General features: G+C 36.5%; 1 protein-coding gene across 6 annotated transcripts in view; it reads right to left on the minus strand.

Annotated features, from left to right (window-relative positions):
• Rbp6 (RNA-binding protein 6) overlaps positions 1-17,121 on the minus strand; it is a 1,483,108-nt gene that overhangs the window by 641,884 nt on the left and 824,103 nt on the right. For all 6 annotated transcript variants that reach the window (XM_074170375.1, XM_074170376.1, XM_074170377.1 and 3 more), the window contains one exon: positions 3,014-3,055. In XM_074170375.1, the coding sequence (XP_074026476.1) occupies positions 3,014-3,055 (42 nt within the window). The remainder of the gene's footprint in view (positions 1-3,013; positions 3,056-17,121) is intronic.

The raw sequence follows: 17,121 nt of genomic DNA on the forward strand, positions 1-17,121 counted from the left end.
TTTGGTGATTTCTCATTTTGTGATTATCCATACAAATTAAATACGAGTAAATTTCACTTAGGTGATTTAAGTCGGTTTTTTTAATCATAGAGTTTTGTGAATGTGCTATATGTACTATTTCTAGGAAAAGCCTCTTGGTAGTGTTTTTTTCGATTGATAAAATTTTAGTTGAATTATAATCCATGCAGTGCCCTTGTTTAGAGACATGTTCACACAAAGCACATCTTTCCGGGTGTAACCCACTGTCACTTTTGTGTGTTGTGATCCGAGATTTTAATAATCTAGATGTCTGTCCTATATATTCTTTGTCACAGTTCATACATGGTATATAGTAAACTACATCTGAACAGTTGTTATAGGGAGTTTTATCTATTATTGATGGGTTTTCAAAAATATTAAACATAACATTACTTATTTGAGTTGCTACCTAATATCACTTGTATGAAATTTAACGAGCCGAGCATGACCAATCACAACGCGGGAACTTCCGAATGCAGTTTCGGTTTCGGTCGTAGTTTCGGCAGGTTTGCCGCTGAAAACCAAACTCGACCGAAACTCGGCAAAAGCCGAAACTCGACCGAAACCGAACTTTCGGTCGGACACTAAAGATTCGTTAAAAAAGTTAACAACTACAGGTATCTAGATGCCTTCGAGAGTGTAGAAATTAGTAAACATAATAATATGATTAATAATGATAGTGGACCAATACCTAAAAGTATACTATCTAGCTTGTTGAAATAATATTTCATTATTAGAATTACCTGACTGTTAGATAAGGCAATATTGTAAAATTAATTTAAGACAATTAAGACACAGATACCTAGCAGAGGTATCTAGGGTATAAATAAGGACAGTACCGTAACTGATGTTTAATCGCCCTCATGAAGATGATCACTTGGTGAGTGAAACACGTGTTGAGGCGTTGAAAATAACGGTTTAGTGTTGGGATTACACTCCAGTAATATTCATTACTGCACCAAAAGTTCCAAACAGTGCATCACAAGTAGATTTTAACTTATTGTTCTATGAGACTGATTTCAAAGTTGCCTCAACTGAATATATTGGCATCACTGCCAAATTATAATCCATATACTTTTCAAAATTTCCGTTATTTCGTCACTGCGTCGCAATAATGTCAACAATAATAACTTGATTATTTTTCAAAAAAGGTAAACCTGTTACCAAGATTGTATTTGTAAAATTTACCTAAATAATTTTTTGTACATATATATGAAGTTGCAAACAACACCAGGAAAATGTGAGTAGTTTTATCAAAACTCAAGCACTATATGAATAGCCATTTTGACTTCTGTAGTTTCCCTGATGATGACAATAAAAAATGTCAAAATATTAAAATAAATGTCCAATATTTTCCAATATATTCTTTTGCAAGCTGCGTTGTGTAAAGGTTCATCGACTGTGAGTTATAGAAGTCATTAAGGGGATGGTAGAATAAGTGAACTATTTTTTCTGTTCTAGCTTTCGAGTTTTTATTGGCTTTTTATCAGGAACTCTACAATGAATTGATAATTGATTTCATTATTAACTTGACAAATTGTGAAACGTGTGAAACTTACGAAAGTGAGGTCAGTAATCACTTTCACTCATATATATATATATATATATATATATATATATATATATATATATATATATATATATATATATATATATATATATATATTTATTTATTTATTTATAATTATGCAGAAAAAAAGCAATCCAACAATGTGCATATCCCAAATTCACATGTTTTCCTCCGCCTATTTAACAACATTGTGGGTTGGTGAACCAAATCCTACAACGCTATTGTAACAGAAGATTTATGTGGGAGTTGAATATACTTATTTTGTTCATAAACGGAGCTCACTTAATCGGTGTTCCTAATTGAAATTTGGCGTGAGTTTTCTCGTTGTACTCTAAAGGAAACGAACGGGTTAGAGTTCGATCTGGTTTTACCCTTCCTTGATGTCATGTCACCATTCTCGTTTAACGATTTTATCCACCTTGAAGTATGCCGTGTCGGAGGAACGTGGATGTTCCTGTTAGTGCAATTTATTATTCCTCAAAAAGGTTAGTAACCGATTACTGGAACTTTTGAACTTACGATTCCGTCAAATGGCTTAGAAATGTGCATGTTGTTGTCACTAGAAGAATGTTGAAAAAAAAAAATTAGATACAATTCCTTGGGGATAGAAATGGTGGAACGTTTTTTAATTGTTATTGTTGGTGATCTATCATAATTGTCAGTGGCATTTGCCACGATAATTTAAATACAAAATTTGTTCCGGCCTCAGGCCAACCCTTCGTTTATGCACCCGAATGTCGCTGCACCCCCCATCAGTTCAAAAGAAACGAGAGGCAAAGAGACAGTAACTAGAAGCGGTTCAAGATACACGTTACTCTTAGCGCAATTCGGTTCAATTATGGTAATTTAGTATACTCGAAATATCAAAGTACGTGGCCTCTAATTTTATACACTAACACATTCATACAAACAAACAAAATGTTACTATGGATTTTCTATTTCTTTGGTTGTTTCATTTTTGATCATAGTACAATGAACAATTGATTTTTGTTAATGATCCTTGAACTTTTCGTTTTTCAAATTGCCTCGTATCAGAGTCACAATTAGAAATTATACATTATTTGATTTTGATCAAATGTACCGAAAATGAGTCTGCACCACGTTTTCATATATATGTACATTTTTTAGTTAGTTTTTCAGTTATTGGCCAGTAAACTCCAGATTACTCAACGTCATAGTGATTACATAACACGCGTATATAAACGTTTCCTGTAGAATTGTGTGAAACTTTCTACGCGCATAATGCATATAAACTTCGCGACATTTAAATTTCAATGTAAAATTTATTCCATCAGCCCGTTTGGATAGACGTGGGTATGGTATCAAAAATGTTGTTTGCCAACTAACAAACACGTTAGGAGTCATGTATACGGTACTTTGTAACTTGTGTATATTGTTAGGTGAAGCAATAAAACATTTACTCACCTTTGGATGTGCTCTTCTTGGAAATGCTACTTTGGGATCGATCTGAAACAGGAAATAGAAAATGACTTTCGTTATGGAAAAAATGAAGGCAAGTATAATAATAGTGGCAAAAGAGACAAAAGCTATTACTTTAAAAATTAAAAAAGACTTTTTGTAGATATTGATTGCAATTATATTTCATTTACTAGGTTTCACTAACAGTTAAGACTATTGTGGAATATTCGAGAATAGTCTAAAACGTTCTGGAATATCTCATAGTATTGTGAAACACTCCAGAACTATCTTGAATGCTGTGGAACGTTCTGGAACATTGCAGACCATTCGCAGCCTTTTTTATATGGGCGGGGCTTTATGTTGTGAGAGTCAAACTTTCATAATTTTAAATTCATCCTTTTATTACAATTACCACACAATCTCTTATCCATTCTTTGTGCGAAGGCGGGTACCCCAGCTGGTAGTTTATAATAATGACCTTGTTTAAAATTTACCAGAACAAAAGTATGTCCACAACAATCATCAATTTCAATTTTGAAATAGGTAAGTACCTATCTATCTAAAGAAAACACAAAACTTAAATACAATCTTTACGTTGGTTTGATAGGCCGCTTGAATTTATTTTCTCGCGTGATAGTCTCAACTTTCTCATTGCATATTAATTTGAATCATACGATTTAAAGAGCAATTAAATTAAAATGTGCATGAAATATTTAAGGTAACTGAGGTATTAATTTGATAAAGATTAATATCGACATTACATGCTAACAGTATTTCAATAACTAGAAGACAGACATATGCAATCATGTAGACACATAATAGATGAACAATATGTAGTGAATTATTTTATTATATCTCGAAAGGATTTGTGACCAATTCCATCACATATAGTAAGACTAGATATGTCACTAATACAGTGTTTCTCAAGTTTTTTCAACTACCTACCCAAATGATGTGCCAATTTCTAGAACATATATAACACCCTTCATGAGTACAGATGACAAAGTTATTACGATAATCCTAGAAGATTTCAAGTATTCTTCTTCACATGCAGCTTATGAAATTGGTGTTAATGAGCTCAACTTATGGTATGAAAGCATTTTTGACATGATATTTCGAAAATACGGAATTTCGATATGGAGAATCTAATATTATCTGATCTTATTTTACGGGCAAGACATCACTTTCTCATTTTGGGATACGAGTGCCATTCAACTACAAGACTGCATCTTTATAATTCAGCTTACACAGCAGATAAATCCATAAATGAATGAAGTATGCTCCGGGTCCTAAGAATTTATGACTTCACATTGTGGATGCTTGATAATACTTCAACAACATATGTTTTCCGGTTTGAGGAATCTAGTTACATTATCTTCTTGACATATATAATGAATTAGTTGTTGCCCGCGGCTTCGTCCGCGTAGAATTTGGTTTGTCACATTGAGTTTCGTGACAGACCATTTTGAACAATATTCTTTATTTGCCCAAAATTTCATTTTTCCAACTTCAGAACTGACGAAATTCAGTACGATCTTTAAACCCCTATTTTTCCCTTTGGGGGTGGAAATTCCTGATTCCCTTTCTTGATGTCAGGATTCACACGTTGAAAGATCAGACCTCGTTTATCCTTAGCTCGCACAAATTTCGGCTTCCGAGAGTTGTCATTCGAAGGGGACAACAGCAGGTTAACGAAAAAACAGATTTCAACAGATTCACGCTATAAAAAGAACTTACCTGTATATTTCAAGATTTTAGGTTCAGTAGCTTCGGCTGTACGAATTATGTTACCTATAAAGCAATTCGCAAAACAAACACAACCGTAAACGACGTCTGTCCTCACGCATCTGCCCGCGTTCGAGTCGCTTTCGGGTCGCGGTCTCGACAATGGCGCTTCATTGCTAAGACCGCCCCTCTATCGTGATAACTTTTAAACGATTCGTCAAAATTACTCAATGTAACAGACAAAGTTTATCTATATTAAATACTTAAAACGACCATGATATCAGTTTAAAAAAAAATTAATTCAATTCAATTGTGTTTATGGCTTAGTATTTTGCATATAGTGGCTACCACATAAGAAGTATCTATCGCGGACTTTTATTTAGAACTATTCAAGATGAACAATTTTACGGTACATTATCTGCAAGTAACTCCAACGGTATATACAGCTGTTCTGCTGAAAATTTAGCTCAAGCGTCAAACAGGCTGCTACATGGGACGTCGTAAAATAGGGGCTGCCTAGAGCCATCTTAAAAATATAAAATACGTATTGGTTCTTTTGACAGGGACTTCTGAACTTTGATAATCGATCACAGTCATCTTCTTGAAGCTACATCTGTCAAATCAGGTGTCATTCATTCATTCAGTTTTACCAAATCACCATGGGCGGATAGAACATTCAACAACACGTGCGCCAACACGCGCGCTTCACTCATTTTACGGTCGTCATAATCGTCCTACCGAGAGTACTATTCGCAATGTGGTGGATAAATTTGAGTCCACTGATTCAGGAAATGATCGACTAACGTCCGTAGGTTGACGACGAAACATCGTCGCCGTCTATAAGAGTGTGCAGGAGAATTCGAGGCAGTCGATTTCGCATATCTCACAAGAAATCGGCCATTCGCAGAGCACAACCTGGCAAATTTTGCGTCATTACTTGTGCGTGCATTTGTATAAAATTCAACCAACGGCCATAGATTACGACGTGTGTTCGCTGAATGGGCCTAGGAGCAGTTGGTAAGTGACCCTAATTTTCATCGGAAATTCATCTTCAGCGATGAGACCCATTTCTGATTGAGTACGTGAACAAACAAAAAAGGTTGAATTTGAGACGATACCAATCCAGATGAGATTCAAAAGCGTCTAATGCATCCCGAAAAAGTCACTGTTTGGTGTGGATTTTGGGTTGAAGACGTTATCGGTCCATTTTTCTTTGAGAACAACGTTGGTCAGACCATCACTGTCAACGGTGAGCACTATAGGTCGACGATTACCAACTTTTTTTGGCCTGAATTGGATGATCTGGACACCAACGACATGTGGTTTCAACAGGATGGCGCTACGTGACACACAGCTCATGCCACATTGAATATTCTGCACGAGCGATTTGAGGGCATTGTTATCTTACGTAGGGGTGATGTGAACTGACCACCGAGATCATGTGATTTGACCTTGTTATACTGTTTTTTTTTGGTTTTTCTTAAGTCGCAGGTGTATGCGAATAAGCTAAAAACTATAGCGGTCCTCAAAGCCAACATAGCTGATGCCATCTGTCAATTAAATTCAGCCAGACTCATGCGCCAGAGTTGTTTCGCATGTAAGTTCAAAGTGAATTTTGTAGTGATAACCTTGTTAATGAAACACTACTTCACCATTTAACTATCTACTTCGAAGGTTAATATTTGGAATATTTTCACAAAGTGTGAATATTGAACAGAACAGACAGATGTTTATCTATTGCCATTTACGACAAAAATAAGACTTACAAGTATATTTAAACCGATCAATGCTAACTAGAGAAGGATGCGGCGTGAGAGGTTCAAGTGCCACCTGCCTGAAGAGAGTGGTGAGAGACACAAGAAAATATGAATAAAATGAACTCTCACCGTACATACCCTTTGAAAGAACCTACTTTCGACTTGAATACAAAATGAACTAAGTGTAGCAATAAAAATAACATCAGTTACACATGGTGAAAATGGATACTTTCAGAAAATAGTCAGTAGGAACAGTTTCTATTAGCATCATACGGATTTTAGAAGAAGCTCTTCTAAATACGCTTTTGGGCGTTCGCACGCCCAAATCACTACGCGCACCACACTGTCTGCATCGGAATGAACTTTGTTAATACGGCCCAATGACCATTTGAGTGGGGGTACATTTTCTTCCTTGACGATCACCATTGTCCCTGGTTGGAATAGCGTGCTAGATGGAGAAAAATGTCATTTTCCTTTCTGTTGAAGCTCAGCTGAGTATTCTTTGGATCATTTAGCCCCAAAATGTTGTACCATTTGCGTTAATTGATGAACATTTTTTTTGCTGGTTTTGTGCTGAGACAAATTTTCTTGAGGTAAGGCGGCCACTGACGAACTAAACAGAAAGTGACCCGGTGTGAGTACATCAAAATTATCGGGGTCTTCTGAGAGAGAAGTGAGGGGTCGGGAATTCAAACATGATTCTACCTGCGTTATGACTGTATCATAGGTTGAAATATGGTTCCCAATTACCCTTTGAAGGTGATATTTGGTAGATTTAACTACTGACTCCCATAAACCTCCAAAGTGTGAGGAGAGTGAGCTGGTATAAATGCCACTTTATAGACGTTTGTAAAAAATATTATGAAAATTTAGACTGATTCAAAGGGTTTTGAAGAAAGTTGTACAGTTCCTTCAATTCATTACTAGCACCCGTGAAATTTGTACGATTATCTAAGGGAATATTTTTACACACATCGCAACGAGCGGTAAATCTTTTGAAGCAATTCATAAAAGTTTCGGTGGTTAAATCACTTACCAGTTCCAAATATATACCTTCGTGGCAAAGCACACGAACACGCATAAAGAACCCTTTGAAACCCTTTGCCCCTTAACTTTCTGATCTTGATGTAGAAAGGAACCGCATAGTCAACTCCGCAATTGGTGAAAGGTCGATTCGGATTTATACGCTCCCTAGGTGAATCTCCCATTATGTGTAACACATCCATGCAAAATATTTCTGATACTGGCCAATAATTCAATCTGATTATAGCTGAGAGGTCCTGTGGTCCTGCATGCAGATTTTTATAATGCTCGTGCTAGACGAGAAGCTTAATTAAAACATGATTGCGGAGCAATACAATAGGATGTTTTTGGTCTGCCTGCCTGCCCTTCTTAATCTACCACCCACCCTGATGAATCCCTTATTATCTAAAAATGGATTGAAGCCTATAATTTTGCTGAAATTAGAAATTGCTCAAGACTAACGCAATGCATGCTTTTCACTACTAAAATGTTGATTTTGAGTTGATATTATTGTTTTTAAAGATCCTTGTATTTCCTCAGCTGTCAATTTTCCTGAAGCTCTTGTAAGTGCAAAGGACTTACAATTTGTATTAACATAAAACAGTATGCTACCACTTTTTGAAGTCTAATTAGACTTGAAAATCTTTGGAGACCCTAAAAGTTTGCCAAGGAATCCTAACTTCCGAAATAAGTTGTGACACTATATACTTAGCTTTTGGCAATGATTTGTCATCCTTACCAAACCATTTGGAACCATAACTCACAAGACTTCAAGGAGTAAGGATCTAAGCCTCTTGATTTTATATCCGCAGGATTGACCTGATATACTATGTGATGCCACTGATGACCCATCTTAAAATGATGCATTTCAGCAATCCTATTTGCAACATAGGTTTTTCAACTGCAAGGTTCATCCCTCAACCATGCTAAAACCACGCTTCATCAATGGTAATGTTTCAAGCGTCTGATACTTCGCTTGCAAGCTTGGAGGTTGATGAGCCGGCAAATAATTCAAGCCATGGAAAATTGATGGTTTTTACTGAAGTTACTCGTGACTTTGCGCAAATTGAACTTACGTGATGTATATATATGATTCTGCCCGGTAGACCGAATATGAATCGCAGATCGGTATGCAGTTTCCAAAGCGTCCGCGAAACAGTGAAATTTAATTTTCTATGGGTTCCAGCAAATAGCATGTCTTTATATTTTTGATTTTTTCAAGTTTTAGATTTGTTGCTTGAATCGAAGCCAAGACGTATATGAATATCAAGAGGACGAGATCCATCCCAGTTCACCTTCAATTTTCACAATCCCTGTATAATTAGTTTTGCTCTTAGGATTTCCGGACCTACGAGACCCAATGTATCAAATATTTGCGCCGTAACTGACAAAATAGTTCATTTTGTTGCCCTTGTTTGACTTTGGTCTATTTGCAATTTACACTGGAGAATATTTTTTCAGAAATTCACAACAGATCCAATGCTTCGGTTGTTTTGTCATCTGACAAATAATGTTCAATCTTGGAATTATTATCAACTCTCCCTTTGAGCTCCTTGCGTTTCGAATTCCCCTTTCTTAAAGTGAATAGCGGCTTTGAGGATTTGACTTTTTGTTCTTTAAGCATTTTTGCTTCCTGAACGGAACCTGTACTAACAAATAAATCGTCCATATAGAAATCATCTATTATGGCTTGACTGGCCATAGAAAAATGTTCTTTGCTGTTCAATCCTAGTTGCTGTAAACATTTTATTGCCAAAAATGATGCTGGTGCAGTCCCATATGTTGTTGTATTGAGTCTATAGATTTCTATTTGCTGATCAGAAGAACCTCCACAGAACCCTTGGCCTTTATTCAAGTTTTATTTTCACTTGGCGATATATCTTTTCCACATCCTCTACTAGGACTATTTCATACCTATGGAGGAGGAGTAATATATTAAAGAGACTCTCCTGCTATTTGGGTCCTATCAAAACATTATTCAATGACAAACCAGTGTCTGTCGCTGCAGATTCGTCAAACACACACTTGGTTATTGAAGAATTTTCTTTAAACACCGGAGAAGACAATAGATTGGATGATCTGAATTATCAGTATTGTTTGTCTCGTCCAAAGTTCCAATTTTAGACATGTGCCCTATCACTGTACTCCTTGGAGAAAACATGATACTGCTCCTTCATTCGTATGTCCTTGTCTAGCCTTTTTCCAGCTGTCTATCGCGTCGCCTAAATCGGTAATATTATCCTTTAACGGTAAAGCGACCGTAAACCTACCATTTTCATCCCATGTTGTTGTTGGAATTGTTCATGATATTATTTTGATGTTGATATTTTCTCTCTCTAATGAATAATTTTGTTTTATGATTTGTTTGGTAACTTTTGTATCCAGTTGTTCAGTTGTTGAAATAATAATAAAAAGTCATTACGAGAAAAGTCAAAATCTATTTCAAAAACCGATAAAATAATAAGAATCCATCCCACTTACAACATTTGGCGACCGTGACAGGACATAAAAGATGGATAGTTTAAAGAAAAATAGGCAGCAGTTGAGGAGACTTTTCAAAAAATGTGTCGAAACGCTTGATGGAGCTTTGAAGCTGAAAGATTCGACTAAAGAGGATTTACTGTTTCTACTGAGACAATTGGAGGATAAGAGTAGCAGATTATTCGAGGCAAATGAAGGAGTTAAAAAAAATTGTCATAAATAAGCGATGATATTGAATTTGAAGAGGAGTACGATGAGGTAGAATATTACAGAGACGAGCTGATAAAATATATATTCAAATGCGAATTCCGATTGACCGAGATTACGAAGACCCAAGAAGATCGTTTGAGCTGTTGCAATTTCTCTATAACGGAGAAAATTCAGAGAAAATTCCATTTACCAAAACTAGAATTGAAGAAATTCGATGGGAACGTGAAGAACTAGATTGGATTCTGGGGACAATTCAAGAAGATTCACAACGACCCAGAAATAGATAATGAAGACAAATTTCAGTATCTTCTACAAGCGACGGAAAGTGGTTCAGTTACCCGAGATTTAATAGAAAGTTACCCCCCTTCTGGGCCCAATTACATTGAAGCCATTGGCCAGTTGAAGACTCGTTTTGCCAGGGACGAATTCCTAATCGAAGTTTACGTAAGGGAACTATTACAACTTGTACTGCAACAAACTTCAAAAGCTAAAACAGGTATGTCTCTTTCCAATCTGTATGATAAAGTTAAGAGCTTTGGAATACCTAGGAGTTACCAGCGAAAAATATGCGGCTATGCTTTTCCCTCTTGTAGAATCGGCTTTGCATGCAGAAGTTTCAAGAACTTGGGAAAGACATCGTAATTTCAATCAACGAAATAAGAAGGATGATAATAAAAATTCTAAAGGTACTAATTATTTGAATATGTTATTAGGTTTTTTGAAAATGGAGGCTGAGTCAGAAGAACGGATAAATTTGGCACAAAAAGGATTTGGAAAACGACACGAGCAAGGATAAATATTTTCCAAAACAAGGTGAGCCCGAATTATACACAACAGCTGCTTTGTACACATCTACTCCCAAAGATTATCTAAAAGATAAGGGAAATAATTGTTTATTCTGCGATTTGAATTCACATGCAAGTAAGGATTGTTTGAAAGCTCAACGTCTTTCACTTGATGAAAGAAAATCTAGAATAATGAAAAAACGTTGATATTTTTCTTGTTTATAATTGAATCACATTAGTAAGAATTGTCGAGCTGTAATTAGGTGTTTGATATGTTCAAAGAAACATTACCCCATTTTATGTCCTGATGTCCTGATTTGCATGTGAAGAAAGGTATAACTGATCAAGATGATAAAAATCCAAACAATAATGTTGAAAATACTTCAACTAACAATTTTTCGAACGAAACTTCATTGCAAACGGTTGTTGTCAAAATTGTCAATGATGACAAACAAAAATTGATTAGAACGTTACGTTACATATATTTCACGTCAATGTGCAGCTAAATTACGATTGGATAGTGTTCGTCGGGAAAATATTGTACAAGGTGTTTTTGGAGGGTTTCAGTCAGAACCAAAAATACATGATGTGTATAAAAATATTATTCAAAATCCATATAATACGTTCAAAACAGAGGTGAATGTGGAACAAGTGAAAATATATAACGATCTACCTCGTTTGACTGATTTATCTGTTATAGACTATTTGAAACATAAAAATATAATTTTGAGTGATACTAGAAACTTTGATGTTTCAAATGAAATACAATTATTATTAGGAGCCGATGTTTTTGGTCAGCTTTGGACAGGAGGAATCGAAAATTTGATGAATAGCTACGTTGCTCTCGAAACTTATTTAGGTTGGACAATAATGGGTCAGAGAGTAAGTGAATGTTCGACATATTCTACTATATTTGCCGATTTTACTGAGTTTTCCATTGCAGATCTATGGAATTTGGATGTGATAGGAATAAAAGATGTTGCGCATTTCAAAACCAAAGATGAACATGAAGAAGAAGTTTTAAAGAAGTTTAATCAAACGATAGCTTGGAAGGAGAACAGATATGAAGTTCATCTACCCTGGATTGTAGGTCATCCGGAAATAATGAGAAATGAAGAGAGAGCCAATTCTCGGTTGATGTCAACTACAAAGAAGTTAAGGAATACAGATAAATTACAAGAATTCGAAAAAGTTCTTCATGACTGGGAAACACTGGCAATTATTGAGGAAGTAAAACAAGCTGAGGAGAAAAAAGTACACTACTCACCATATCACGCTGTCATTAAAGAAGTCACTATGACTACAAAGGTGAGGCCGGTTTTTGATGCTTCGACAACTGATAAAAAAGGTGTATCTTTGAATGGATGTCTAGAAAAAGGTCCAAATATGATGGATTTGATCCCATCATTTTAAGTTAAATTCAGAAAGATAGGAGTAACAGCTGACATTGAGAAAGCATTTTTACAGATCAGTGTCACTGCAAAGGATCGGGATTTTCTAAGATTTCTCTGGTGGCAAGATGATTCATATGAAACAATAAAATATTTTAGGCATCGTCGAGTCGTTTTTGGTTTGAAATGTAGTCCATCCCTTTTAGCTGCAACTATCAACTACCATTTATCTAGATCACCTTCAGAATTCCAAGACACAGCTAATTTGTTGAAGAAATCGTTTCATGTAGATAAATGTGTATGTAGTTTTGATTCTGAAAAAGAGATGAATAAATTCATTATTGAATCCAAACAATTAATGTCTTTGGGAGGCTTCAATCTTAGAGATTGGACTTCCAATTCCAATTCAGGCATGAAAGATGAAGTACCTCAAAATGAAAATGTATATGTTTTGGGATTGATTTGGAATTTTCATAATGATGAACTTTCGTGTGATGTAAACGCACTCATTCAATTAGAAAACACTCCAAGACCAAAAAGGGGAATACTATCAGCAGCACATAGAGTATTTGAACCGATAGGTTTCACATGTCCAGTAACACTTATTCCAAAAGTATTACTAAAAGAAACTTGGAATTTGTTGCAGAAAATTTCGTAGGAAGATATTGAAGAATATTCAACAACTAGAAAACTTAAATGGATTTTCAATGCTCCAACCGCTCCTTGGTGGGGAGGATCGTGGGGGCGAATAGTCAGAATTATAAAGGAACTATTGCATTTGGAAAAATCATCGTTAAATTATGAAGAACTCATGACTGTTTTGTGTGACTGTGAAGCAAATATTAATGCTCGACCTCTCACATATATCTCAAGTAGCGAAGAGGATCTGATTCCATTAACACCTTTGATGTTTATTAGTTCAAACTCAAACACCGATACTCCCGAGTTGGCTAAGGTTGACAGAGGTCATCTACTGTAAAGGTACAAGTATCTGCAAAAACTTCGAGAGGGCCTTCGTAGTCGATTTAGGAAGGAATATCTGGCAGAATTAGTCCATACTGGTCAAAAAAGGGTAACTTCACTCAAAATTGGATATATTGTTCTCATTGGAAGTGACAACAAAAAACGAATAAACTGGCCATTGGGGAAAATTTTACAACTGTTTCCAGGAAGAGATGGAATAGAAAGAGTAGCCCGAGTTGAAACAGACGAGGGGAACTAATTCGTCCTCTGCAGCGATTGTTTCCATTAGAAATTAAGGCAGACCACGGCAAACCAATTAGAAAATACTAGAGAAGTGAATACTAACGAGATACCAGAAAATCAAAACGGAGAAAACGATAGCATTCACAATGAAAATGTAACACAGCGAGGAGAAGATGGAGAGGGAGAAAATAAATATGAAAGAGGACATCAAGATGCGACGGCTTCTTCACAAGTAATAACAAGATCTGGAAGAAGAGTGAAGATACCGAAGCGTTTTGGGTTAGAATAAATTTGCAATCAGATTGCAAAATGGGGGGAGAATGTTGGAATTGTTTATGATATTATTTTGATGTTAATATTTTCTCTCTCTATATGAATAATTTTGTTTTATGATTTGTTTGGTAACTATTGTATCCAGTTGTTCAGTTGTTGGAATATTAATAAAAAGTCATTACGAGAAAAGTCAAAGTCTATTTTAAAAACCGATAAAATGATAAGAATCCATCCCATTTACAACAGTTGTTTCGTGAAACAGTTTTTCATACTCCATATCCTCCTTTGAAATAGGTTTGATCCGAGGACATCGTTTCATCTCCCACAATTTTTCAAGTTGAATTTGGAATTGTTAGATTTCGAATGAACGTGTGATATTTGTTATTCCCTGACCGATGCCTACCACTGAAACATCAATTTTTGTGTTGAAAACCGCAACCTTTTTCAAAGATCTAGTGACATATAGTTGGATTGAGATCCAGAATCCAGGAGAGTTCTGCACTCATGAAAATTACCTGAATTATCAACATTATATACCAAGACGGTTGACAATAAAATGTCCCTTAACATTTTTATAACCGTGCATTGATAATTCTGCATTGTGTTTTGTGTTTCCGATTACTGGAATCCTTCTGATTGAGATGAACTTGCCTGTGATCCTTCCGAAGCATGTGACGAACTTTCTCGAACCTGTTTATCTTGCTCCCCTTAATTCAACATCGTACTATGCCTTTTACCGCACAGTTCACAACCACCCATTGAACAGTTCCCTACCTTATGACGATACTTCAAACAATTCCAGCAGGCACTTGCCCTTTTGACCTCAACCCTTTCAGCTGATAAAGATAACCTCTGGAATTTTTCGCATGCCAACAAAAAATGATTATCATTGCAAACCGAACAGGGATTGGCTACCATGACAAAGGACCTAGATGCATTTTGTCGATCTAGTTTTCCCTTCCAGTCGGCCGACTTACTAATGGATTTCCCAGAATCAATAGACATTGTTTTTCTAAAAACTGTAAAGACTCTGCCATTGTGGAAAATTTGTTAACTGAACCACTTTTTTGCCATTCCTTTTTTGTAATTGGATCAAATTTGTTTTAAATATATAAATCAAGAGTGTATCCCATGTACCAATGGGACACAATTGGCTGACCTAACGATTTCAAAGATATAATATCTCTGTTTGTTACATCTAGAAGTTTTCTTAATTGAGAGAAAGATTATTTGTTTTGTCGAGACTAGTGATAGGTTGATTCTTAATCTGACGGTCACAGCATTTGCCAATAATAAAATTGATTAATAACACATACAAAACGACAAACAGAAAATAACAGTGTAACCTCGTGGCGAGGAGACTCAAAATCAGAATTAGTTCCCGACCGAAATCTCAGAACAGTATGAATGCATCGGCTAAAAAATATGTTCGAAATCACTCTCGAAACAAATCCCACTGTCAATCGTATCGATCATAAATATGGTCATGAAGGTTCAACCACTTGGCCCTCCACTCGAGTCTCGATAAGGGTGTTAACGATGGCTAACCAAAACATTTGGTTGTGTCGTAAATATTCATCCGTTTTTTGGCAATAAACTTTCGCGATATGAAATGACGAAAATAATTAGTAAAAAATTAAAGTAAAAGAATTCACATAAAACGACCTTTCAACAATTTCCATGCTTCTAAATAATTTTGTTCGGAAACTTCCACAGCCCAAACCACTTATGCTGCTCCACCATTTAGAGCATTTTTTAAATAATGTGTCTTGGAATTCCATCCATTCCGTATACGACTTCTAGTGAAGAAACGTTAGAGCTTGTGATACGAAACCACTTTCCTGGAAATCTTACTCTATATATACCTAAAGTGGGTCGGAAAGACCCACACCTTAAATCGGTACGACCACTCAGCCTTACATCCTTCCTGTTGAAAGGACTTGAGGGCATACTGGACGGAATAACCACCAGTATGCTCATCAAACCGGCAAATTGACAGATTCAGCATCAAACAACCTTGTAGAGAAAATTTTTGAACTCCTTGACAAGCAGATTGCGGTGGCTGTATTTCTCGATATTGAAGGAGCATTTGACAATGCACTGCCTAAATCTATAGGATCTTCTCTGGCTAGAAAAGGTATAGAATCGATTACATCTGGCTGGATCTATGCCATACTGATAAACAGAACATCAACTACAACTCTTCAAGGCGAGGCCATTAAGTTCAAGGTTACCAGAGGCTGCCCTCAAGGTGGGGTAATATCTGCACTTCTGTGATCGCTCCTGATGGATAGTCTGCTTGATGCTCTCGGCAGAAGAGATGACCTTGTCATCTGCATAAGCTTGCAAGGTGCACGTTGAGAAGGGTAGCTTGTAATATCCTCCAAAGCTAGATGGACGTTGTTCAAAGTTGGTGCCTAAGGGAGCAGATGTCTGTCAACTCCTGCAAAATGTGTTATTACCCTTCACCAGGAGGAGAAAATTGGACGATCTAACGTCACATTCCCTCAATAGTGAGGTCATTCCATTTGGAACGGAGGTGAACTGTCTTGGCATTGTCCTTGATAAAAAAACTCATCTATAACACTCATTTGGAAAAAGTTTTACACAAAGTCAGACACTCCTCATGAACATGTCGAAGGATTAGTGGTAAAACTTGGGGTATAGGTCCCAAACAAATCCATTGGATTTAAGTGATGATTGTCAGACCAATGATCACTTATGGTGCAATTGCCTGGTAGCCGAAGACTTTGCAGAAAACGGCCCAGGCGAAGCTCTCTGTCTTACAAGGACAAACTTGTCTGGCCATCAGTGGTGACATGAGTACCATACCGTCAGCGGCCATGGAGATCTACCTCCTCTCCACATTTTTCTGGAGAGAGGGGATATATTGACTGCATATAGACTTGTGCACATTGCCAATCACACATATCAATTGAATGCAGAGTGCAACAGACTGTTGGTTGACACAGCATTCTAGAAATTAACTCCTACTTTATGCCTTCAACTGTCAACTACGAACTGTCTGTACTGTACTGTTCCCGAGTAGGGAAGACTAAATCCTCCGGGAGAAGGAAATATTAAGAGCAGATAGTTGTTGGTTCACAGATGGATCAAAAACACCTTCCGGTTCTGGTGCAGGTGTTTTCAGTCGCAAACCCAGGACAGAAATATCAACTTGCCTAGGAACCTATGGGACTGTGCGTGTGAATTGTGTGCGGAGAGATAGGAGGAATCCAACCTCATACACAAGTCAATAAAAA

Source organism: Leptinotarsa decemlineata, unplaced genomic scaffold (genome assembly GCF_025532065.1).
Source record: "Leptinotarsa decemlineata unplaced genomic scaffold, Ldec_3_MD MMD2_P_RNA_scaffold_9, whole genome shotgun sequence".
Classification (NCBI taxonomy): domain Eukaryota; kingdom Metazoa; phylum Arthropoda; class Insecta; order Coleoptera; family Chrysomelidae; genus Leptinotarsa; species Leptinotarsa decemlineata.